The sequence below is a fragment of the Seriola aureovittata genome, chromosome 1 (assembly GCF_021018895.1).
Source record: "Seriola aureovittata isolate HTS-2021-v1 ecotype China chromosome 1, ASM2101889v1, whole genome shotgun sequence".
Lineage (NCBI taxonomy): Eukaryota > Metazoa > Chordata > Actinopteri > Carangiformes > Carangidae > Seriola > Seriola aureovittata.
Window position 1 is genome coordinate 17178980 of NC_079364.1, and position 26788 is coordinate 17205767.

The 26788-nt window shown below is 40.6% G+C and overlaps 3 protein-coding genes across 3 annotated transcripts; all 3 read left to right on the plus strand.

Annotated features, from left to right (window-relative positions):
• The first annotated feature begins 626 nt into the window (after window positions 1-626).
• On the plus strand, window positions 627-6966 carry ogfod1 (2-oxoglutarate and iron-dependent oxygenase domain containing 1). The gene is made up of 13 exons (XM_056378554.1): window positions 627-885; window positions 1537-1682; window positions 1775-1821; window positions 4182-4282; window positions 4414-4530; window positions 4696-4787; window positions 5236-5364; window positions 5739-5852; window positions 5928-6007; window positions 6087-6325; window positions 6409-6537; window positions 6643-6701; window positions 6791-6966. Exons 1-13 carry the CDS (start codon window positions 726-728, stop codon window positions 6950-6952), a joined length of 1575 nt encoding a protein of 524 aa, XP_056234529.1. The 5' UTR covers window positions 627-725; the 3' UTR covers window positions 6953-6966.
• Window positions 6967-8507: 1541 nt separating this feature from the next.
• On the plus strand, window positions 8508-16819 carry tradd (tnfrsf1a-associated via death domain). Its single transcript, XM_056372049.1, has 5 exons — window positions 8508-8581; window positions 12523-12676; window positions 12804-13084; window positions 14157-14304; window positions 16008-16819. Exons 2-5 carry the CDS (start codon window positions 12526-12528, stop codon window positions 16304-16306), a joined length of 879 nt encoding a protein of 292 aa, XP_056228024.1. The 5' UTR covers window positions 8508-8581; window positions 12523-12525; the 3' UTR covers window positions 16307-16819.
• Window positions 16820-18964: 2145 nt separating this feature from the next.
• gnao1b (guanine nucleotide binding protein (G protein), alpha activating activity polypeptide O, b) lies at window positions 18965-26554 on the plus strand. The gene is made up of 8 exons (XM_056372036.1): window positions 18965-19591; window positions 19752-19794; window positions 22692-22833; window positions 23155-23315; window positions 23412-23540; window positions 23672-23801; window positions 24544-24697; window positions 24816-26554. Exons 1-8 carry the CDS (start codon window positions 19474-19476, stop codon window positions 25001-25003), a joined length of 1065 nt encoding a protein of 354 aa, XP_056228011.1. The 5' UTR covers window positions 18965-19473; the 3' UTR covers window positions 25004-26554.
• Window positions 26555-26788: the final 234 nt, after the last annotated feature.

The following is a 26788-nucleotide window of genomic DNA, read 5'->3' on the forward strand; positions in this document are numbered from 1 at the left end:
TGTGGGTCGTTTTTTTTCTTTACTGTTACTACATATTTACAATGGTAATAACTGTCTGTCTCTCCCTCTGTACCGGGCATGGTTCAGACAGACAAGTGCAATGTGATATACGAATAAACCAACAATGAACAAAAAGAGGTTAGCTGAAACCATATATATATATATATATATATATATATATATACCCTTCATTTTATTCTTGAATGCATCTGAACAAGGTTGCACTCCACATCGTATTTGCATTTCTGAATTAAGAACTTGGCTAAAATAATTTCCTTGCTTTGGAGAAATTCAACATCAATATAATGATAAGCACATAAAGAAGTTCAGTGAAGTAGAGGAAAGGTTTTATGGTTTTCTGTTCTTCAAACATTGAATCGATTTAAATAGATTTTGTCCATTCTTCTATCTGTTCCTTTGGGATTCAACCTTTAAATGTTTACATGTTTACCTAACAAATCAAATTATTTACCAGTAAATCGCAGTTTTCTACTTCATACGTACTCCAGCTTTAACAGACATTTAAATTCGAGCTAAAATATAATTTTTGTCTGTTTTCCACGGTGCTGCCTGACAGTTTGTGCTCGGGGCGTGTATGATTTTTATAACGTCATCTACCCGCGACGCCCGGGCCGTTTCACACGTACACACGTTGCCAGTGTTAATGTTGTCAAAGCTCTTTTTAAACTGTGTGTTTCCTGGGTTTTCACCGGGTAGTTTCCTCAATGGCCTCCAAACGACGACAGGACGAGGTCGGCAAAAGTGACAAGAAGAAAAAGCAGAAGAAGAGCGAAGAAACAGCAGAACTTGGTTCCGCTGTGGAGGACGACCAGGTGAAGAGTGCGGTGAAGGAGGCGTGGAGCCGGAGGACCCACTGCAGCCTGGGTGAGGATGTAAACAAGTAGGCTAAAGAAAACCCCTGTCCTGCTTTGTGTGACACCCCCCCCCCCCCCCCCCCCCCATAAATCTTAAATCTTACACATAACCCAGCTGGAAAAACAACGTCTGGTCAGCGCTTTCTTTTGTGTTTTTGTTGTGTCTTGTTGTTTTTTCCTGACATATCTCTCTAGTTTTAGTTTTTGCCAAGTTTTTCTCTCTCTTAGTGATAGCTGCCCAGTTTTCTTCTAGTATTCTGGGTTGAGAGTTGACCATGTATTTTTCATAAAGTTTAGATTTTGTAGCTGCCTCGAGACTGTTTGGCTGGTTTGCCTGACTGAAACCAGCTGATAGAGCTTATCACATTTATATCAACAACGGTGTACATGTTGGCTGATAAATAATTTCAGGTATGCTTGAGGTAATTTAGAAGCAGTGTTGAGAGACAGCACTGAGGGGTTTTTTAGCTGGAAAATGTCTCGCTCAGTATGAATCTTTGTCACAATTCTCTAGTAGACAAAAACTAAAGGATCGTTATTGTGTAAAAAATGAATACTGGCTGATATACCATACCTGATACATCTCAAAGATCTTTGTCAAGCCACACTTATATGTGCAATAGCTCAGTTGGACACATTTCCTGTTGTTATTTTTATGCAGGGGATCTGGAGTTGGACTGTCACCCTTTCCCTCACTGCATCATCAAGAACTTCCTCGGCAGCGAGACCTTCGTAGAGAACCTGCAGAGAGAACTGCTGGAGCTCAACTTCCATGAGAAGTCAAACGATCTCTACAAATTTAAACAGGTAACGATCAAACTGGTCCTCTGAGGGATTTATTCCAGTGTGTTTGTGTTGTTATTTGATGTTACCTTTACTTTGTTGTTGTTCCAATCCAGTCAGATGACTTGAGGAAGAGAACAGAGCCACACATCGCAGGACTGAGGTGAGACATAGCTTGTGTTCTCATGTCTGTGCACTCTATACGACAGACCTAATCTGAGATTTTTCTTCTGGTGGTAAAGTTATTCAGTGGATAGATGTTTAGAAAGGTGAAGTGTGGATAATAGTTGGTGTTTATATGATTTGAGTTGCTGTTTCAGGATGAACTACAAGTGGAATAAAACTGGTAGCTCATTTTGTCAGGTGGAACATTATCTATCAAAAACTTGATGAAAACAGATGCTTTGTTTTTATGCACTTTTATTTAGCTTGTCTTTTCTGATAGACAGGTCACTTTACATTCATTTGGTAGACTGTTTCACTTTTACTCACTCATTCGGAGCAGGTTGGTGTCAAGAGCCGTGACTAAACCATCAACCCAATGATTAACAGCTAATTAATCTCAAGTGCTCTATTCCCTGATCTGCAGTTCCTCATGATTCTTACCAGACACAAACATATCATAATTTAAAGCACATTTATTCCACTGGTAATCCGTTGTAGTCAGTATTTCCTATCTGACAGAATGACCTGCTTTTCTTCACAGCCAGGTCATGTTGTAGGCCTTTCTCACAGCAGACATTTTGCATTTTATTTCACTGTTCCAGGACTCTGGTACTGTCCATGCTCACTCACTGTGGTGGCTTATGGAAACATTTACTGGAATGGAGCCATTGCTAATGTTATTAATTACACTTGTGGTTTTCCTGCTTTGACAAGTCACAATGTCTGCTTTGAAAATGTAGGTCATTTAGAATTTGTTCCTTTTTTAACCACACGGCAGAATCAAATTCCTCACTTTTCAGCACAACTCAATACTTCATTTTGATAGACATTGGACTCTTTATTAGGTTCACATGTACAATATAATGCAATTCAGTTATGCCATAAATTCCATTTTTAAGAAATGTATTATGTTCAGTTTTTGGTGACATAATCACATATTCATTGTTGAAGTCATAGTTAGAGGTGGGCTATACTATAATAAGAAGTGTTCGTATTTGTTTGTCCTTCTCATTTTCGTACACGAAGGAGGCAGACAGTCCAATACAACACCATCACTAGCTATGACTTCAATACTAAAACATGTAATTGGATCAATACCTCCATGACCTGAACATTACAGGCATCATAAAAGTAGACAGCAGAACAGTTGTACTGGATTGTATTAGATTGCACAGGTATACCTAATAAAGTGGTCACTAAGTGTATATCCTTACCTGACAAAATGAGCCACCTCACTTTAAACAACTTTTGCTCTACTTTAACTCAACCTGCTAGAACAGCTGAAATGATCTTTTTTGTTTTAACTCGGTGCAGATGTCAGTGCTGTAAATGCAGTGCTGAGGATATGTGCTATACATAAGATCTAAACCCTTTCCTTTGAAAAAATGGTGTGCACAGCATATTCATATTCAACAAAGACACACTTGAGATAGATGACTGTGTATCAGACCTAATTTTGTATCTAGAAACTGACAGAGCTCATTCTCAGTCCATCAGTTCTTCATTTGGTTAAACTACTAAAAAATACGAAAAATCAAATAAGAGGTTTCATGTTGGCAGCATATGAATCAAAATAATGAGATGCTCATGTTGCCCAAAGGGTGGTGACACATTTTGAGGTGTATGTATCAGCTCCACCAGGTGGAGCCAGAGTTTACATCTGCCACTAAATTTATTAGTATACTTCCCCCATTTAGTGCTGATGATTCTCAAAGTCAGCCTTAACCTTGGGCCTGAGCAAACATCATGGAAAATGGATTCAGCTGCAGCTAATCACCTGTGAGCACAACAGTCAATGAAATCCTCTTTTGAAAGGAAAGACTGTTTCTTCTTGTGTCTGGTTACATTGCTGAACTTGGTAGTGAACACAAAGATAACACACAGTCGCTGCAACTGCGTAGATGTTGGAGATTTTAAAGAAATTACTACAAAACAAAGCTGTTATTGATTATGGAGCAGTAAGAGCTAGCACACCTGCCAAGAGGTCCGTTGCCAGAGCCAAGTCCAAGAAAGAAAACAGGGAGAATATTAGCTGGGTGTCAAGTCTGATTCCAAGACTACACCTTGGAGACTCACACAGTACCCAAACATCAAAATAAAGTACAAACCTTTCCTATATTAAACCTACTGAAGAAATACAGCCCAGGAGGATAAACACGGTCATTAAATGCACAATAACGGCCTCCTCTTGTCATCATCTATTATTTATGTCACAACAAAATGTCATGGTAGGCTTTCGGGCAGCTGAACAATCTGTCTGTGTGGTGAGACCTCTAAGAAGTCAGGTTCAGCTTTATCATACAATACAGGATTTCACAGTGTAATGTAGTATATATTTTTCTGTATCACTGTTTTCAGGGTAGCACTGTTTGGGCGTTTCCGTTCCTGGCTCAGCGAAGTGTTAGGGGTTGAACTGGAGAACACAGTGGATATTTCTTGTGCCAGATATGAATACACAGGTGAGCTTGGTACTAAAACACCAGCAGGAAGGACTGATACATTTTTAGGTTCTTATGATCGTTTCTTTTGATGACTAATCTGTTCTGACTTTTTCCTTTTTTAAACATATCACGCTCTGTCGTCCGTCTAGATGTTCTTTTGTGTCACGATGATGAATTGGAGGGAAGACGTGTCGCTTTCATTCTGTATCTTGTGCCTCCGTGGCAGAGCAGCGACGGGGGAACCCTCGATCTATACACAACAGATGGTGAGTATCCCACTTGGTGTGTGTGTGTGTGTGTGTGTGTGTGTGTGTGTGTGTGTGTGTGTGTGCGCGCGTGTGTGTGTGTGTGTGTGTGCGCGTGTCTGCGTGTGCACATTTCTGTGCTTTTAGACAACAGAAGTCTTGTATGTTTTTCACCTTTGTCATCAGGTAATTTCCAGCCACAGAGTATAGTGAAGTCGCTCGTCCCCTCCTGGAACACACTCGTCCTCTTTGAAGTGTCTCCAGTGTCCTTTCACCAAGTAAGAACCCTCCGGCTTCTAAAGTCAGGGCGTCTGCAGCTCTTAAAACGTCTTAAGGAGCATTGATTTAAGTTTCCTCAAAGGCCTTTTTTGTATTGTCCTATTATGTGATTTTAGCAAAACCTGGCTGGACAAACCCAATCCCATTATTAGTTATTTTTAATTGGTTAATCTATCCATCCATTTTCTGCTGCTTATCTGGGTCCAGGTCATGTTTAATGATTAATTAATTATATTATTAGAAATGATTGTAATATACTGCCAGGAAGTGGTGACAAAAAATGTGAGAAATATGTAAAGAAATTGACATTTATTTCACATTGCACTTAGTAAATAATTCCAGGCCCTAGCATAAACGTCTTAACTCCTGTTGAAACTGGATAAATTGCTGTTACACCAAAGAAGAAACTGCGATTTGAGATCTAAAGCATGTGTTGTGGTTTTCCAGGTGTCAGAAGTTTTGTCACAGGATAAGTGTCGTCTGTCTCTGAGTGGCTGGTTTCATGGACCGCCTCTGGAGCGTCCTCCTCGCCACATAGAGCCCCCCGTCCCAAGGAGTCCACATTTACCAAGAGATGTGAGTTAGGGGTCATTTTACCATCTCCATAGGAATAGTTCCATATTTTTTTTACGAAATAACCTTTAGTTGTTTTCTTGTGAGAGCTAGATGAGAGGATTGACAGCACCCTCACATCTGTCTGTTAAAATGAAGCTGAAGCCAGCAGTCTGTTAGCTTAGCTTAGCATAAAGACTGAAAACTGGAGGAAATGACTAGCCTTGCTCTGTTTAAAGGTAACAAAATCCTCCTACCAGCAGCTTGAAAGCTAGATGACATGTTATAGCTTGTTTGTTTGTCGAACAAAAACGGATGTACGTAAAAACAACATATAGCAGTAATAGACAGCCTACATTGCTGTTTATGAGTTTGTTGTGTTTATGTGTTGATGACAGGAGACGCTGCTACTGGAGTGGGTCAATCCAGTGTATCTGGACATTTCCTATCAAGAGCAGATTCAGGAGGAGTTTGAGGACAGCTCTGAAATACAGCTCAAAGACTTTCTCAAAGTAACGTCTTACTTGTTTTCTCTGCCTCGCCTGTGTCCATGAGTTCTTGTGGACTGATTATGTGTTTGTCCTCAGGAGGAGAAGTTCAGGGAGCTGGGTGAGGCACTGCGACACGCTCAGATTCAGTGGACGAGGAGAGGTCCGCCCAATAAGAGGTGCGTCATGCTTCACTGATCATTTGACATGGTTCTGTGTTGGAGAGCATATTTTTAAGACTTATCTTTGTGCACGCAGATGCTATGAAGTGGTTTCTCTAGACACCCTGCCCCAGTGTGTGAGCACATGCTGGGAGATGCTTCGTTCAGAGGCTTTCTTCCTGCTCCTCTCCAACTTCACTGGCCTTCGATTGCACTACCTGTGTCCTACTGATGATGATGACGAGAGAGAGCAGAAGGAGCAAGAGGACGTGCGGGATGGAGAAGCCACGGGATCTTCGACAGAATCCCCATCAGCAAATGCAAGCAGAGAGAAAGGTGTGTGTCACTGTGAGTTGGTTTCTTCAGCCACAGGTTGATACAGCCGTGTTTGTGTGTTTTGACCCGTGTGTATTCTTTAGAGCTGAGCACACCTGTATGTTGTGGTGAAGTGCGTCGATGGTCTCATGGCGGCTACACTCTGCTGCATGATGGGGAGGCAGCACGGGCAGAGTACGCTCTGGATCTTGTTTTACCCTTTGGCTGTGCAGGTGAATACACACACACACACACACACACACACACACACACACACACACACACACACACACATCAATGTTATGATTATCAATGTTATAAAACTTTGTGTTTCATAGACTGGCAGTCAGAGTTTGGGGGCTTCACATGTTATGTTGCTAATGAAGAGGACGAGGAGGTGAGTGCTGGTCACAGTATGAAGTGCAGTTGTACATGTGTGGGCAACACTTCTCATCATCATTTGCCCTGTTGTCATCCTCTTCACAGCTTCTGACAGTGTATCCAGAGGACAACTCCCTCGCCCTCGTCTACAGAGACAAAGAAACCCTCAAATTTGTCAAACATGTCAACCATAAAAGCTCCTCTGATTCTGCGGGCACTTCAACCTGCAGAGCATTTTATGACTTTTCTTTTGTGTACTATGAATAAATATTCATATCTATCGTTTGTTTCTTTACATCTTTATTTCATCTTCATTATGTGATATGTACATTTTAAAACACCAGTTACTCTTGGACAAATTATTATGTTATTATTATATTTAATTGATATTGCCCAGGTAAACCCATTTGCAAATTGACAGTCAGCTAGTAAAACTAGACACCTCCCCTTTCGTCCACATTAATTTCCTGCAAATTGCAAAATTTAAGATCTTGGTTTAACTGTCACTGTTATTGCAGTTGACACAAGTGTGTGAGAAGTGCCCGTTGAATGGGATGAGACAGACTTCTCCATCCATTTCACTAAATCGAGAAGTGAAACGGTCTGGTTCCTGCTGTAAATTAAATTAAAATATTAAGAATTAGAATTTTTCTGATTTTAACATGGTAAACATGTTTATCCTAGTCAATGGATGTGAAGAATCATTTTTTCCAAACACATTTTAAGGCAAATTCTATCACATGGCAATATATTCTTAAGAATCCTTTTGTTATCAATTTATCCAGCAAATACATATTCCCTCTTCCAACATGTATCTTTGACCAGTATAATTACAATAGAATCTGGCAAAACCTCTTCCATGGCAATTTATTTATTTGTTATTCTGTAATGTTTGCCAAGAAAATGATGTCAGGTATGTCTCCATAAAGAATGCATGCTGAAATGCCACTACTAAGGTTGTAACTAATTATTGTTTTTATTATGGATTAATCATTTACTCAATTATTTGTTAGAAAAATTCAAATTGCTTGTTCTGTCTGACCAACAGTCCATACTCAAAGATATTCAATTTATAATGATATAAAACAGAGAAAAAAAACAAAAAATCCTCACACTTGACAAGCTGAAATTCAGTTATCAAAATAGTTGGTGAGAAAATTTCTGTCAATCGACTAATTGATTAATTGACTACTCATTACAGTACCACTGACTTTTAAAAGTTCCTCTTGTAATTCATTGTTGTCACTTAATTGGTCTGTCAAAGCCATATCTTCTGTCCCAAGGCTGGATTACAAGCACCAGGTTTACTCTATTATTTGGGTCTACATCATTTGATTAATTACAAATTTGTTAAAATTCTTCCACAGGGCCCCTCAGGAGGTGAATGTGGCCATGTAATGACCTCCTTTGCATTTTTAGGGGTTTTCAGCAGTTAATCAGTTAACATGAGTGGAAACAGTTTATATAACCACAGAAACATGGGGCCTGTACGTCTTACACAGGGAAGTAGAGAAAATACAGCTTTTAAACTAAATCAATTACAGTTTTTTTTCACTAGACCGAGCAGCCTGTCGCCTTAAATCGCTTCACTGATCCGTTTTACCCCTTCAATAATAATGTTTCAGTCGTTGGTAATCACAACAGTTCAAAGATATGTAATTGAAATGCTTTGGCCTACATATGAATGTCTACAGTAAAAAAAAAAAAAAAACGTAAAGAAAAAAACATTTCCTTCCTGTCATGATTTTTTCCCCGGGCGGCATGTTGTTTATTTCCACCAATCAGAGCGCGTTTTTATTTCTGCTCAGCCAATGGGTGGCCAGGAAGTTCTCAATGTGTCAGTGGGTGTGATCTCTCAGGAAGAAGCGTAAGCGAACAATATAACAAAGTTTTAAGGTAAGTTTGTACCGACTTTAACTAAGATTTCCTTCGCACTCAATCCAAACAACAACATGTCTGCCTGCTGCGGTGTCTTAGAGCTGTTCAATAAACACTTCAACCGTTTGTTTGGCCGATGTTTTACGGCAGTTGAGTCTGCTGAACGTGAGGTTTCTCCACACGAACCGTACTCTCTCTCCAAAACACACCAAAATCCCTTCATGTTTTCATCTTTCTAACATAACTCTTTGAAATGTGAGAGTTATCAAGTAGACAGGCTGCTGTCTCCGGTTGGCTGAATCAAACTACAATACAGGTATAAAATTATTGAAACAAAAAAAACTCACCTGGTGCAGGTAACTAGCTAACTTCACGTGTTATAGCCATAAATCACGTGTACGCCTGGTCGGTTTAACACCCTGGAATGTGTTATTGGGCTCCTATCTACTCCCACTGTACATGTCAGTTTTATTATTTACCGAGTAACCAACCAATGCTGTAGATACGGAGAAAGCATAGTAGATTAATTGATTAGTCAATTAACAGAAAAGTAGTTGGCTGCAATTTTGATTTATTTATCCATTTAGTAATTTATTTGTCCATTGAATGTATCCTTTTCAGCATAAGTGGTTTGTAACACACTTTAATGCAGTTGTAAGTGTTGTAAGGCTGGTGTGTAAACAGATGATGACAATATTGTACTAATGTTGTAGTAGTAATTGTAGTAGTAGTTGGAATTGTAGTAATACAAAGTAATTAGTAATATTAGTCTGAATTGGAAAACTAATACGCATTCACTCATACTGCACATTGATAAAAACTGATTAATGTCATTATTTTATATTATAACACATTATAGTGTGTTAGAAACCATTTGTTAAATGTTTATATATTTCTCATGCTTAAAAGTGGACTTGAAGTAAAGTTTTACCTTCTAAAACTATAATGCTTTAAAGGATTGGTTCACTTTTAAAAAAAAGTTTTGTTTTAAAACACGTCCATGTATGTTGAAAGCATTAATATTCACTGTATGTTCCTCTTGTCCATACTGGCTGTAAAGACATCTCCTCCTAATGTCTAACTGATGGAGGATAAAATCCACAGCCCTCATTCTTTGGAAAAATCCTTTCTAAACTTCAGCTGTGAGGCTTAGACAAAGCTACTGCCTTGTTGTAGGAAGATCCCTCTGTGTTGCTCTCTGTCCTCTGCGGCTCAGCAAGAACACAAATCTTTGAACACGCAAAGGGAATTAAAAAAAAAAAAAACTTCGGAAGATACTGACTTGAACACAGATTACTTGAAGCCTCATATTAGCTTCAGCTGATGTTTTTGAATTCACAGGCCATTTTGTTTTTGTGTTGACAATGTTTCTGTTGATTGATTAACTGATCATTTATTTTAGTGCGGTACATTCTCCTGTGGCCATGATATAGGTTCCTTGTTGTGATTCATTGTTGTCACTTACCTTGTCTGTCAAATTGTGGTTTATAGAACAGACAGTTCCTGGTGAAATCACGCCAGTGCCTTAAGGAAAACATCTCTTTGTGGCCAGTACGGACAGGAGGAAAGATTACTCTGACTAGTAAATCTTTCTATGTATATTCAGTATATATACAGGTGGTCCCAAATGTCTGACTTTTGGTCCCATCTTTGTATATATTTTATATATTTAAGTAAATTGTCAAGCAAAAATGCAGATGATTTGCTGGTCTTGTTTTCAAGTGTGAGAACTCTGCTTGTCTCTGATTATATATCATTATAAATTGTTGGTTGGACAAAATGAGCAATTTGAACATGTCAACTTTGACAACTGTCACAACTTTTTGACATTTTATGGATTACGTGCTTCATCACATTTTGAATCAGAAAATAATTATTAGTGGTATCCCTACAATTATTTATATTTGATTGTGTGTGAGTTCACTTCATATCAAGCCGTTATCTACATAATTAGTTTAACTCTGGAGCTATCAAACACTAAAGACAATACAAAACAGCTGAAAACAAACAAGATCATCACAATGAGGTGAAATAATTCATTTGTGGAAGCAAGTTCATGTGTGAATCAATTATTTTTTCACCTGAATGTCAGACGGACTGTCCAGGGAATACTAGAGGTTGTCTTTTGGCAGCAAAAGCTAAATGATATATTTTAAGCTCCTGATGATCACTTAATCCTCATACAGCTGGTGAATTAATCTCACAGTATACTTCCAGAGTACCGGTAGATAGGATAGCATATAATTACATACTGGCTAAGTTGTGGAGAGTCCTGCAGACCCAGTAGCCAAACATACTGTGTATTAGTGAAATATGAGGACATGCATATAATCCAGCTGAGAGGATGCTCTTTCCACGCAGAGCGCTGTGCATCCTGTGCATGGAGACAACACCAAGAGAGACCTAGCAGGCTTCAGTGGTTCATCCAGAGCACAGGAGTTAGGGGCTGGACTGGGGGAGGGGAGGACTGAGATTAAACATGTTTTTATGTAATGAGGGTTTCAAAGGGAGGTTGGGGTAAAAAAGGATAAGGTGGAGTGAGGCCACAACAACCAGGGACCACTACGACAGAAGTGGTTTTAACTCCAGGAATAAACATATTTTTGGCTGTGTCTGGTCCAGGCAGTTGGATTTAGTGAGGAGGTTATATGATTTATTTTTCTCATCACTTGGTGAGAAGTCGTTGGAAACTGTATCTTCTGCACCAGATAAAAGGACAGAAATATTTAACAGCAGTTCATCACGTCTCAAGTTCAGGATCTGATGAAGAAGTCAGTGCTATGGCCGTGTAACTGAGATGTTTTTTGATCACCATTCGTTTTTTAAAAAAAAATATATTGGTGTGCTATTAATCTATTGATAATTTTTTGCGAGATTGATTAATCTTTTAGTTTATAACATGCCATCACAATTTAACAGAGCCACAGGTGAGGTCTTTTCTTCCACAAACAGACAATTTACAATGATAGAAAACAGAGAAAAGCAGCAAATCCTGAGGAACCAGCAAGTGTTTGGTGACTCAGTCAATTATCATAATAGTTGACAATTAATTTACTGATGATCAAATAATCATCTAATATATTGTATGCCCCTTAGAAAGCGCTCTACCTGGGTCCCTCAGAAGTCCATTCTGAAATATCATCTAATCCAATCTTAATCTTTTGGCAGTGTTGATCTTTGGGGGTTTCAGTTTTTTAATCTTATAATCTGGTATGGTTATAGTATTATGTAATAATAGCACTTTTCAAAAAGCCTTGAACTTTGTTACTAAAGGAACAAAACAAGCAGTCACTTATGATAAACCCAGTTCTATTGATCAACCCACTTTACAGAGGAGAGATGGTGTAAGACTATACAGCAGTCAGTTCACAGAACAGTTCACTGACCCCAGGACACACAAGCAAACTAAAACTGAAAGTGTAATGAGACAGAGCTTTAAAAAAAAAGCAGGGAAAAAGTTAATTGACTTTTGATAGGAGAGAGGGAACCTGGAACTCTGACATCCCCGGAGAAAATGTGGTAAAATCTAAATGTTTAATGGGAATGGAAAGCGTCCTGATTTCTCTGTGAAGGGAATGAAAAATGCACATGATAATTGAGAGGATGGTAAATTCTTGAATTTCAGAAATCTCAGTGTCACAGGAGGTTATTTGATTACTTGTAAAAACCCCTCAGGGTCTTTTAACATGTGTGAAGTTAATGGGTCATTTTCTTCAGGTTTAGACAATTCTTCATTGAGTAAACACAGATACTGTTGGGGACAATGACATGGCAGCATCTTCAGCCCCAGTCATTGTTATGTATGATGTTCCTGGGTATTTTACAGCAGCTCGACACACCAATGCTTCTTCTGCTTTAACTCATCACTCTATAATTTTAGTGTCTTTGTCACAGAGGATGCTTTAATATTGTCTGCTCACTAGTCGAACCATGTCCCATGTGTCTCAATTTGTGTTCAGAGAATGGCGGACAAGACTGTGGATGGTGGGCCATGGACAGGGTGTGCAGTTATGTTTCTGCAGTCGCTCTGCCCCCGTGTGAACCTGCTCTCTCTCTACAAAGACCAACAGGGAAAGTTCATCATTTTCAAAGTCATCAAGCTGACACTTATAGGTAGCACTGGTATTTTTGTTTGGATCTATTAGGCATGTGTAGTATGCTAATTAAGATGGAAGAAGCATTTATAATTGCATAAATGCATTTTCTTGGTCTTTTATTAATGAGCATTTTCCATGGTCAGATTCTGCAGGAGGTCTGGGGGGTTACGAGATACTGAAGGTCCATGACGCTGATCCCTTCCTGGGGGTGGAGGTGAAGTTTGTGGACGTGACAGCATGTCAGCAGTTCCTGGAGAGCTACAGCTCTGGAGCAGTGCGTCAGTCTGTCTCGCAACACGCCTGCCGGCTTCTTGCTCTGCCCCAAGAGTTAACAGTGGAAACCCAGCTCAAGGCCAGCACACACATCCTGGATCTCTATCTGGACAAGCTGGAACTTTGCCTACAGCACATCCACCTTTCACAGGTATGCTCCCTGTTTCTGTTTATTATTTTCACTTCTTTTATTCAGCCTGACAATGTATTCATATTCACATCAGTAAAACGTGACTGTATCCATCTCTCTATTGTTATTTGAAGTTGACATTTAAGATGTGGTTTCTAGGAGCATGTACCTTATTGTTTTTCACACTCATTTAACCAATGCATTATACAGTAAAACCGAATAGACCCTGCAAAATATCACTAAAATGTTAAATCATTCAAAAATGTACCATCTTACAATAATCACATTATTTTTAAGTTGAAGTGTATTTGACCTTATGTATAAGTAAATACAGATAAGTTAGATACTACTACATTGAAAGCACAACCTCAATGTAACAGAGGTGAGTTCACCAGCTGCAATATACCTGATCACACCTGTGATTTCTAGTGAAAGCAAACTGCATGAACAAGGTTATAAAAGAACCTGTGAACAGCGACGCTTCCTCACTCTTGCCCTGAAGTGTGTCTAGTGCATCACGGCTCCACATGGTAAGAAACTAAGAGACTTTATAAAGAATGGAGAGGGTACAGGAACAACAACAGCCTACTGATCATAAGCTTAACGCAGCTGCAGCAGGGGTGAGAAGGTATAGGAGGAGTCATACTACCAATAACAGAAGGCGCAGTGGCTGACCTAAAAAAAAAAATTATGCCACGCATAATCACTATTTACACAACCTTGCTTTAAAAAATGGACGGATCAGTGCTTCTGACTTGGTACAGTAGTCATCCGTTTCAGTGACTGATCAGACAGTGTAAAGGACATTGCATAAAGTCCACTCCATGGACAGTGTCCAAGAAGAAAAACCATTGCTCACTAAACAGCACAAAAGTAGAACTTATTTCTCTAATTTTCATAGGTAAGTGGGAGTCAGTGTGTGAACTCTTGTCTTGATGAATAAAGCACAGGTGGAGAACAGGGGAGTCCTGTGGTGTCAGGACATTCACTCAAACATAAACAAAAGTAATTGTCGCTGCTCTCAGAAGGAGCGTTACCTGAATGTTCTCATTCATTTTATTCAATTTAAGTGATCTGTGTCATTTTCTATCAGCCGGAGCGCCTGCGCGATGAAGAGATCGATCGTCTGGAGGAGCAGCTGCAGAGTCAGGCCCTTGGTCCTGCCCCACAATCCACCGTCATCACACAGGAAGAGCCTTCTGTTCCCAGCAACTGCTTCAAGTTTCAGAATAAAGTGTTTGGTGAGTCAAGATGACCATTTTTTTTACTTTTGAGTCTTGTGTAGTGTGTCCTTCACTAGCTGAAAGAGTGGAGACTAAAATGTTTATCAGATAAAGAGATTTTTTCCTTCAGTTTGAGGTGCTTGATGAAATTTAATAACTTCACCTAAAGCCCATATTACACACTACATCACCTCCAGTCATTTTCTTTTCATTTTATACTGATTTATTATCTTTCAGTCAGCCATTCGGTTCGGTTTATTTCAACAGGGAAGTAGCAGAGACAAGGTTGTAATATGTGATCCATGATAGTGAACATCAGGCTGCAGAGATTGAGAGTTGTTGATCTGCAGTCAAAAAGCAACTTTTTTTAATTTGAGAAGTTCCCGTTTACACAACATTCATCTTTGCTGATTGATTGTTCTGCGTTAGATTTTCTGACAGCATATGAATTCAGCGCTGTTGTCAGGTGACTCTCTAATCCAACCTTTTATAAACTGATGGTCAGTCTATGGGAAGAGATTAGTGCTTGCAGATAATGTATTTGGGTTGCATTGATTTAGATTTGTCGAGGTCATAATGAACTGTGAAGCCAACATTAACTGATGAGGCACTACAATGTCTCAAAGGGGATTTGATCTTCTTATTTAGTTGATTTTTGGGTTTTAGATTTAGATTCAGCTTCCTCAGTCAAACTACTGTATCTGGCATAAGAGACTTGTGTTCCCTGAGTCCCTCCTTCAAGGCCTCCAACAGCCCTGCCTGTCCCGGTTTCAAGCGAATGTAGCTGCAACTATATGAATGCAACTGTGAACAAAATATGTTGGCATTTTTTCAAAGCAACTACTTTAAACCTCAAGCTGTGAAACTTGTCAAACACCTGAGTATTGTGAGTAAAATTAAGAATATAGTCCAGAGGGCTGCTGCAACAGAGGAGCAGCTCTTAACACTGAAATTAAATAACCAACCTCACATTAACTTTGTCTTGTGGGATTTGTAAATTGATGATGGTGGTTTTGATGGGACAAGGGACAGTGGGAAAATATGCCACTAGAGATATCTACTGAAAAATCTTAGCTTATTTTTAAGCAGCAAAGATCTGGTACAGACTTTGAGTCTGTATTCAAAATATGTTTTCCTCAAAAATTGTTCGTGACCCAAACAGTGCAAAAATGGCAGTGGTTATTGGACTTAGAAACAAGACCTCAGGGGCGTTTCGATAGCTGAACTGTTAGGGCGCCTACCAGGCGGTCGCAGATGCCCTGAGTAGTGAGTCCCTGATATGACTCACTGGCTGGCCGGACTGTTGGCTGTTGTCATTCCCCTGATCTCTGTCCCAGCGTTTCCCGTCTGACTTCACTATCCTATCCAATAAAGGCATAAAAAAAGAAACCCTACTTCAAATACATGCGAATGTTGCTTTGTATCTTCCGGATGTGTGAATTAAGTACTTTATTGTGTGATAATATATCAGTGTTGTGTTTGTTCCACTGTCCCCAACTGGCAAAAAAAAACAACCAATACTGCGACTTTAATGCGTTGTTAATGGGAAAAAGCTGCTACTGTATAAAATCTATTAATGTCCTTCAAGGTTAAGACTGCAGATCTGTAATTTATTCTGGGAAACTTTTACTGTTTGCACATAAATCGTAGTTAATTAATCACAATTAAGTATAGTTTACATTAATGTTTTTTTCTTCATCCTTTATCCTTTGTACCGTCAGAGGACCGAATGCTGACAGCGGCAGATGTTCAGAGCTTTTCTAACGGAGTGGGCCGTCAGTGGAAACATGTAGGGAGGGCCCTGGGGAAAAGCTGCCGGGCTCTGAAGGGTCCGGCCATAGACAACCTGGCCTACGAGTATGAGAGAGAAGGGCTGTATGAGCAAGCCTATCAGCTGCTCAGCCGCTTCATCCAGGCGGAGGGGAGAGCGGCCAAGCTGAGCCGGCTGGTCAAAGCACTGGAGGACTGCAAACTCACCAGCCTGGCTGAAAATATTCTGGACATACAGCCACGAGAGTAACATAACTGTGCTTTTGTTCTGCGTGTACGAGTCGTGAAAACTGAGGGGGACAGGTCCTCCCTACATGAGGAGAGGTTGACTTTGTCCCGCCTTCTTTTATAAACAGTGTGTCTGTTCTTGGTGGCGTCTGTCTCTGTCATCCCCACGTCTAAAATCATTCCTGTGTGTGTGTGTGTGTATGTGTGTGTGTGTGTGTGTGTGTCAGACATGGTAACATCTCTGTGAGAACTGAGTGATTCATATCTTGATTTGCTTTTCAATTATTAGTATTATTGATTACTGTTTTCATTTAGATGAAATGATCTGTCCTCACTGTTAAAAAAGATGCTGTCCTGAGTTTAAGGCACTGTTCGAGCTGTCATGTACCTCTTTTATTTCTGCTTCATAAGTCAATTTACAGATGGAACCGGTTGGGTGTTGTTACTAATGAGTGAACAACTGAAGGTTATTGATTTATTTTTTTTTCTACAAAATGGGTGCATACAAATTAAATGGTTGTTAAAAAAAAAAAAACCCAAGTCTTCATGTTTGTGTTTGATGCATTAGTGTAATTAAAACGAAAACATAATTTTGTCAAAATTCCCTCAGGTACAATTTAGTGTTAATCCCCCTTGCCTACCATCACTCCCTGTCACTCACACACACGTGCACCTGCTCATATGATTGAACTGCTGATTACTGATGTAGTCGCTGAGTGTGTATGTGCCTGCATGTGGCATGCTGTGGAAGCTTCAGGGCAGAAAGGTGGAGATGTGTGTGTGTGTGTGTGTGTGTGTGAGAGAGAAGGTTTTATCTCAGCCTGGTTGTCAGAGGAAATTCACTGATGGATAGAGTCTGCTGGTTTCATTCAGGGTCCATTGTGAAGAGCCCAACCCCCCCTTTTACTCCACTTGACCGTCCGTCCAGATGTGATGTGTGGATTAGAAGCTTTTACCACATACAAACACTTATTTCTGCTTTATGGTTGGGCAACAACCCCCAGGATAAACATACACAGTTCTATAAATTGTGATAATCACACACATTTCACTTAGGCTGTAACCACGGCTGTAATTACCATTGAAGAAACTGAGATTGTGTCAGTTTGTTTCAGGGGATTTATGACATTATCTACCAGGCTGTGGAAGACATTGTGACATTATTCTACACTTATACAAATATTACATATGTTGGTTTTTTTTTTTTTTTTTTTTTAAAGCTGACTGTTATTCAAGACTAAATATGTTAAAGTTTCATTATCTTTTTGGCTAAAAAACAAGTATTCATACCTGGCGGTGCAGAAAAGGCAGCTTTAAACAATCAAACAAACATCATATCACAACGAAGGTGGTTAAATTTAAATGATTAAGAAAAAAACAAACAAAAAGTATTTTTTCATTCCTTTTTAATAGTTTGATTGGCGGCTAGTCCATAATTTCTTATTTGGCTGGTTAAATATGGTGTGTGTCATTTCAATGGTCCTGGATGCAACTGTGAAGAAGTTGCTAACACACACACACACACACACACACACGCACACACACACCAGATCACATTTGCTTATGATCTGTAGAGGTTGAGAGTGAAGTATTCAAAAAGGCTACTGCACTTGGCAGCTACATGTTACTTTGTAGGTTTTATAGAATATGATTCGCTGGTACAGATTTTTGCTTTTGATACTTTGAGTAAGTCCTGTAAGTATTTTACTGCTAACAGTTACAGTATGTACTTTTAATTTTTACCTGCAATGAAGTACTCTGTATACTATAGTAATCTGAATACTAAGACTGATATGATAATTATTACATTATTATTACTAGAGCGTCAGTGTGTAAGCAGCTTTTCACTGTAGCACCTGCTCGAGATGGTGATAATTTAAACTGCTTTATATACAGTTATGTAATTTTGGTCCAGTGGTTCCCAGACTAGGGGTCGGGACCCTCTGAAGGGTCACTGCAGATAAATCAGGGGTGAGATGATTAATGGGAGGGGATAGAGGAAAAAACATATGTGATGCACAGACCTTTTCTAAGTGTTTAAGACTTTTCTCTAATCTTTGCTCTTTTATGAAATACTGGATCATTTTACTTCTTTGCGCCTTTAACGATTATTAAAAGGAAACCATCTGAGAAGCTCAGAGGGGAACTGTCTCTGTAGTGGATCTGCTACAACTCATAGACATCAGAAACATGACAGGGGTCCCCAACTAGACACTTTTACCATTTTAATCTAGTAATCAGTAACTATAACTGTCCAATGAATGTGATGGGCTGAAACATACATATAATACTTCCCAATTCTTCCCTGTAGTAAAGTAAAGTAGTATAGGCCTAAAGTAAAATAAAATGTAAATACTCAGGTTAAGTAGCCTAAAAGTACATCAAATGTGTATTCAAATACAATAGTAGAGTGAAATAACTTGAAAGAAAGCGTTTTTTTTGTTAGTAATTCAGCTATAGATGAAATGTTTTGTTTCATATAGACACATTTTCCCTTTTGCTTGTAAATTTTTTATTTACAAATATAATTTTTCCATATTAATGTAAATGTAGTTTGGTGTTGACATGATTAAATGCCGGTGCACTCCTCGACAAGGCACGAGTGTCAGTATTTTAACAACGGCACGGTTTGCACCGACACCAGGAGACAGGAGGACATCTCCCATCTGAAGTCTCTCCAATGTGAATAATCTTTCACAGGCCGTGATTAAACCTCGGCTGCTCTGACGTCAGCCAGATTGTCTGCGGTAGGTGAGTCTCGCGCGGACAGCCCTGCTCCCTCCTCGTGCTCTCGCGCCCCTCCTGCCTGCCTTCGTGAACACATACGATGAAATCGCTCGCGCTCGCTGTCATCATCATCAGCGCCGCCCTGTAGAGAGAGAGAGAGAGAGAGAGAGAGAGACACCCCCTCCCCACCTAACAACAACCCCAACCCCGTAGGCTCGAGCACAACGACCCCACCCCCCAACCCCCTCTGAGAGAGGGGACGGAGAGAGACACACACTCAGAGTCACGGAGAAAAGAGCGTCTCTGGATCCCGGCTCTGTTCTGCCCTCAATCCGGGCCTAATGCTGTAGCAGACCGCGCAGAGGAGCGACTGAGAGACATCGCGCTGATTGAGAGTCGGTGAGGGACAGGGCGGACAGGGCGGACCGGAGCGACGACGGGATTGTTCATTCGCCTGGAAACATGGGATGTACACTGAGCGCCGAGGAGCGCGCAGCTCTGGACCGGAGCAAGGCCATCGAGAAAAACCTGAAGGAGGACGGGATGGTCGCCGCCAAGGACGTCAAACTGCTTCTGCTCGGTAAGAGAAGAGCCTCTCCGGCCGTGGGGCTGCTGCGCCTCGGCGCGGCGCGGCGCGGCGCGGCTCGGTGTTGCTTGTGGTGGGACTGCATGGGGCGGAGGTGCTCTCCGTGGTACTGATTTCACTGCCGGCTCTCACTCTGCCCTCCGTTTCTCCACAGGCGGCGGAGAGTCCGGCAAAAGCACCATCGTCAAACAGATGAAGTGAGTGTCCTTTTTATCGTTTATTTTTACCCTGCTCTACACAGCCAGAGTAAAAGGCCCGAGATTGCGCCTCCCTTATCTGTGCTAAGGCAGGTTGAGCCGCCATGTTTCGAGAGGCCATAGCCCCGGAGGAGTGCCGGTGACTCGAGCACCTCGTGCAGACAGACATTGAGGCTGCGGAGGCCGCACCGGTGCGTCCCAGGGTGCTGTTCACTGCCTGGGTGCTGAAATGTAGTTAACGAGGGTTTTACTTGACTACAGGGAGTGTGCGACTGGGGATATGTGGGTGTTGTTCCTCTCTCTCTCTCTCTCTCTCTCTCTCTCTCTCTCTCTCTCTCTCTCTCTCTCTCTCTCTCTCGCTCGCTCACTCGCTCGCTCTCCCTGTATGTGTGTGTGTGTTTGTGTGAATTACAGTGAGGTCACTACAGCTCCATTAGTGAATACCTCTGCTTTTAATCTTAATGGCTTTAAGTGCCCGATATCGCCGGGAGTACTTTGCCTATAAAGCGGATTTACGCAGAAATATGGCTTCTAAAACCGCATCTAAACCTTCCCCTGTCTAAGCTAAATCACTCTTTGATGTTTTAAATCACTGTTGTTGTTTTCTCTAAACCTCTTAGTTAAGTTTCTAGATGTTTCAGTCAGGAAAAGGCCCAGTCCATTGTATATTTTGTCCTGGGAAACATCTTTCCCAGTATCTGTGGGCAGCACCGCGTCTCTCTCTCTCTCTCTGCCTCCATCCTGCTCGGCACATCCCGGCCTGCACTGCACTGACTGCGCCCAAGCTGCCTCCTCCTCTTCCCTTCACCTCATTACCCTCCCTGTGGTCTCTGGTTGTCCATAACTCAGTGCTCTGCCCTGAAGTCAAGACAGTGAGGCCAAATAGTGTTTACAAACACTCTTCATGGTTTGCTTTAGCCTAAGCAGGGAGCAGATGGATGGGTTTTACTACACACTGCAGGTAATAAAGTTAAGGTATTGGAGGGTGAATTCAATATGCTCTGCTGTGTTTTGTCTGAACTTCATCATCATCATCATCATCATCACATGCTGGTCCAGAGTTTATTTTGTTTGATCCAGGCCTGGCTGTGGTAGTGAAATGAGGTTGAGTGCTACAGTGAAACTGTACCTGATTGAGTTTCACTGCATTGTAGGTGTGAAAAGGAGAGAGAGGAAGAGAGAGAGAATCTGGGAGGCCAATAGAAACTTTACAACGATTAAAAAAAAGAAACTGTGAAAATGTGACATATAATGCAGGAGTATCACAGCACACAATGGAGAAGATGGATTATATGAATTAAACAAGAGGCAACTTCATTGACGGCAGACGTAGTACTTACCATGCTCGTCAGCTGCAGAAATGTCAGAGCGTCTATTTTTACACTTTTCAGACTCTGATTGGTCAGTGAAGTTTTCATCAACCGCACGTACTGTATATAGAGCTGAAATGATTAGTCCATGCAATTAAAAATTAATCTGCAACTATCTTGATCATCTATTAATCGTTTAAGCCATTTGTTAAGCAGAAGTGGCAAAAATTCACCGCTTATGACTTCATTAAATGTGAATATTTACTGGTTTTCTTCATCCAAAATGATATTAAGTTGAAGGTCTTTGAGGTTTTGGACTGTTGGTTGGACAAATCGAGCAATTTGAAAATGGGCAAACAGTGATTCGAGAAAATAATGTGCAGATTAATCGATGATAAATGTATTTGTTAGTTGCAGCCTTATTGGTATATTAATCTAAACTTCTGTCTTTGGCTTATGAGGCTTATTCACTTATCATCCCTAATTATGTGCATTTTACAGACACTGAAAGATCAGTTCCCCAGGGAAAATGTTCAGCAGAGGGGGTAAACCTAATGCCTAAAGATCTCAGTGCAAACATTTGTCACAGTTACGATAGGTTGATTAATTGATTTGCTGATTGACAGAAAATTAATGAGAAACAATTTTTATGAATCAATAATTGTTTTAATCATTTGTTAAATACCAAACAGTTGTTGGTTCCTGTTCCTTAAATGTGAGGATTAGATGCTTTTCTTGGTCATACATGAATGTCTTTGAGTTTTGGACTGTTGGTTGGGCAAAAGAAAAACGATTGATCAGTCACTTGAGCGGAGTTAGTGGATGTGGTCTTTGATTCGGGCAGGGTAGTTGACCTCTGCTATAAAACATCTCTTCCTAACGTCCACTGCTGAGATGAATATAGGTTAAAAAAAACAAAAACAGCATCCCTTATTTATTTTCCTCATCAATCATCAATCATTGATCACAAAGGAATCAAAGAGAAGATGTTGAACTTTAAATGTGGATTACAAGTCAGTTTCAGGAAGATATGAGTGATTTTTTTGTAGATTTAGTGTATGTGAGGTCAGGGTGAGGGTGCGCTGGTGGATAATTAATGTTGACTAGATTATAAGGAGTTTAACTGTGTTGTACTAAATGTAACAGCAGAGTCCTGTGTAGTGTGATTGATTAGTATTCTGTCTGGTTCCACTCCATTGCCCATGATTAATTATAAATGGCTTAAATATCACATTACCGTCTAAGTACAAATCACAGACTGAGAATGTGATCAATTTCTGTCCCATTACACACTGACACACTTTAAGATGCATTTTAGGTAAAGATGGTAGGAAGAAGGGAGAGAGCACTAAAAGATATGTGTGTTGTGTTTGATGCCAAGAAGGCAGGAACCCTCTATCTCACACACACACACACACACACACACACACACACACACACAAAGAGCTCAATAATCTGCCAAAACACATGGAGCTTTTATTTTAAAAAAGAGAATTGTTTAAGTCTGCAGGAACATATGGACATATGTGACTTTTTCTGTTTAGTCCAAGCTTGTGTCTCTGTGCTAATATCTGTGCGCACATGCAGGATTATCCATGAAGATGGCTTTTCTGGGGATGACGTGAAGCAGTATAAGCCTGTGGTCTACAGCAACACCATCCAGAGCTTGGCAGCCATCCTCCGAGCCATGGACTCACTGGGCATCGAGTTTGCAGACAAGGATAGAAAAGTTAGTCTTACCTTTACTCTCCAGCTGAAATGGTCGTCTACAGACAGGCTAGAAACTGAGATTTGACTGATCCAGCCTTGAAATTTAGGGGTTAAAAATGTGATTCTGTTGATATGAATTACAATAACTGTGTGGGTTGAGATGTTTAGTTGATGACCCTCACATGGACTCAATGCTAGGTCAAACTACAACTGTCACCACTCTTGGAAATATCTGACTTTGTAAAAAGCCCACAATACCATTACAATAGACGACTAATGATAAATATACAGATATAATTTGGATCCTCTTCCTCTGACCTTATGAAATGTTTTTGTCCAGGCCGATGCTAAGCTGGTTTGCGATGTGGTCAGTCGTATGGAGGACACAGAGCCGTACTCTGCAGAGCTTCTCACTGCTATGAAGCGTGTATGGGCCGACGCTGGGACTCAGGAGTGCTTCAGTCGTGCCCGGGAATACCAGCTTAACGACTCTGCTCAATAGTGAGTAGACCAAAACGATCATCAGAACATAAGAAAAAGAAAAACACTGGCCTTCCAATCCACAGTCTTGTTGATCTTCCTCTCTGCTGTCACCAGCTACCTGGACAGTCTAGACCGGATTGGGGCAGCAGACTATCAGCCCACAGAGCAGGACATCCTGAGAACCCGAGTGAAGACCACCGGAATCGTTGAAACCCACTTCACCTTCAAAAACCTACATTTCAGGTAGCAAGCGGAGAGACGTCGCAGCATCGTAGCTTGTGACACCTTGGTCTTTTTTTGTTGGCATTTTGTCTTAGATTAGGTTCAGGGATTACAGCTCTTGCGCCTGAACTGACTTTTTGCACTTTTTCCAGGCTGTTTGACGTGGGAGGTCAGAGGTCAGAGAGGAAGAAGTGGATCCACTGCTTTGAAGATGTGACGGCCATTATCTTCTGTGTTGCTATGAGCGGATACGACCAGGTGCTCCATGAAGATGAAACAACTGTAAGTGTGACTCCGTTCATATAGTTTGAATCCCTCTGGTGCACAATTCATGGTGGGGCTTTGGCTCATGTTAAAGGCTGTGACTGGGACATGCTGATGCCATAGTGGTCAAGATGGATGCCGTATGACCTCAATAACACTAGTTCAATTGTGGCTGGGGTCCTCAAGATGAGTATTTACAGACTGATGATGCCATAAATTTATATTTTGAGTGTTTTGTATTTATTTGACAGTTTTCATAGAAAAGAGCTGCATGATTTCAGTGCCTCTCTCTGCATGACTCAATTTTATTTATGCACAACAAATTGTTATGTATATAGCCCAGTTTCTGGTGGATGTTGTTTAACATTTGCCATGGTGGAGGTCTGCTCTCTCTGAATGCCACTCTAGTTGATTTATTTGGCCATTTTTTAATGGATTATTTTATTTTATTATTCATTTTTTATTGTATGTGTGTGTGTGTTTTATGTCAGGAGCTCGGGGTCAGGTTAACAGGAAAAATCTTCTAAGATGATTATTTGTTTTGTTCCTCACTGATGTTAAATAAAATCCAATCTTTGACGGATATACCTGTAACATGATCAACAACTTTATTGTATTTGCTCAGTTGTACATTAAGCAATCAGTCAAACTGTAAATTGGCTATATGCAGTGTTTACTGTGGTGTTTTGTTGTAACCTCACATCCTAAAGCTCTCTCCTCACTGTAACAGTAACTTCATTGTTGTTCATTTTTCCTGCAGAACCGCATGCATGAGTCGCTCATGCTCTTTGACTCCATCTGTAACAACAAATTCTTCATCGACACCTCCATCATCCTCTTCCTCAACAAGAAGGATCTGTTCGCTGAAAAGATCAAGAAGTCGCCGCTGACGATCTGTTTTCCAGAATACACAGGTGAGTCCCTTTATTTACATTCATTCTCAGTCAGAGCTGCACCCTGAGCAAAGTGATGAACGTCAGTCCCTCATGCTCTCTGGTCTCTTCTCTCTCTTTTTCCTCCACTTGTCTCCAGGTGCTAATACTTACGACGATGCTACTGCATATATTCAGGTTCAGTTCGAGAGTAAGAACCGCTCTCCCAATAAGGAGATCTACTGTCACCTGACCTGTGCCACAGACACAGGAAACATCCAGGTAGTGTTTGATGCCGTCACTGACATCATTATTGCAAACAACCTTAGAGGGTGTGGCTTATACTGAGGCCTGGCCAAGCACAGAGGTTGTCATGGAGAGTATGAGGTGTTAATAATGATAATTTTGATGATACTTAAACACATAAATATGTAATTCTACACGTCCAAATGGACCCAAAGAGCTGCCGTCAGACACCACACTGGATTATTGCCATGATTTCTTCCCTTCCTCTCATTTTGATTTCAGTGTACAACCCCAGTTTTGTCATATCAAAATGTGTTTTTGAGCTGAATGTTTCATTTTTGTTTGTTGATGAATGTGTCAACAATTGGAAAGAAACAGAAGCGGCAGCACCAGGGGTTTATTCAGCTCGAGTCTTGTTTTGCAAAAACTCAGCCCAGAAATACATCACGAGGAGTGTGCAATGTCATTTTTAAGCACAACGTGGAATATTGTCCCATTCTTTATGTGACATTTTTTTATGTGCAAGTCTCGAGGCGTTTATATCTGTCCTGAATACAACCTCTGGTGCTCCGTTTGAAGAGCTGCTGTGTGTGTGAAGGTGGAGATGATTATGATGTTGGGGAGGTGCTGTACTCGTGGCTGAGGGTCATGGTTTGAAAGAAGGAGGCTCTTTTAACTTTCAGAAGGGACAAAGCTCCCCTCTCCTTCAGTCCCACACATGACTGAGTAGCCTGCAGGTCTGTTCCACTCTCTGCTTTCTCTTTTACTTTAAAACATAATGAAAGAGACGATTCTTCTGTTCAGAATGGCCGCCCATTGCCACTGGCCTCCTGTACCCTGAGGAAACACCTATCAGCCAATGATATCTCAAAAAAAAGAAAAAAAAAAGAAAAAAAAAAATCATATCGGTGCCAACCATCTGAGAACGACAGATCGGAACGACAGGGGATTAGGATCAGAAAAATCATAGCTCACTCTATCAACTAATATTATTTAAGTAAGAGATATAACATTTTATTATCATCGAATGATTTAATTATTTAACCTCATGCCCTACATGCCTCCTCCTACCTCCTGAAAATCCCGTGCCACATATTTATTTCCTGTCATGAAAAACTGGGGTACACGATACCTGTCTGCGGTTCAGAGGGTGGAAAGCAGCCCTCCAATGACATCTTGTTCTCTGTGTGATGCTTTACCCTTCGATGTGAATCTGTGTAGAAATAGAAGACTGCACGAGGAGAACAATATTATTTGAGGCAGCCTCTGTCTGGGGGAGTTGGGGAGTTTTTTAACCCTCTTCTCCCCTGATCAGAAAACAGGGAACCATTATCCCCCGTCTGTCACATTTCTCTCTTCACAGAGAAAAAGTACAGCTCTCCATTTTCACCTGTGCACCCAGAAATTCATCTTCCCATCCCTGTATACTCTTACCTATCACATATCAGTCCCCGTATCCTATCTCCATTTTCACCTTAAAAGCACCGTACTGTATATATATATTATGATTATACCAGATTTTTTTTTTTACTGTGAATGTTTTTGTGCTGCACCCCATCCTATTCAGTAGTTTATTGGTTGCTCTCATGTGGAATGTTTGTGCTGAGCCAATCGAATGTTGTGTTTACATTAAAGCCACACTTTTCCTAACTATCCCCGTCTTCGTGGTCTGAGTCTGATTGCACTGGAGAAGGTTAAGAGGGCTGATAACAAACAATCGCAGCACTGTCCTCTCAGCAGAAGTTTAAACACATACTGACCTGCTTTATCTGTACAGAGAATTCAGGTTAGACCAGGAAATTAGGCTGAATATTATGAGAATGGACCAGTTTTAATGCTTCATTGCCTAGTGAACACAGCTTTGTATTTAGTGTCAGAAATATGTAT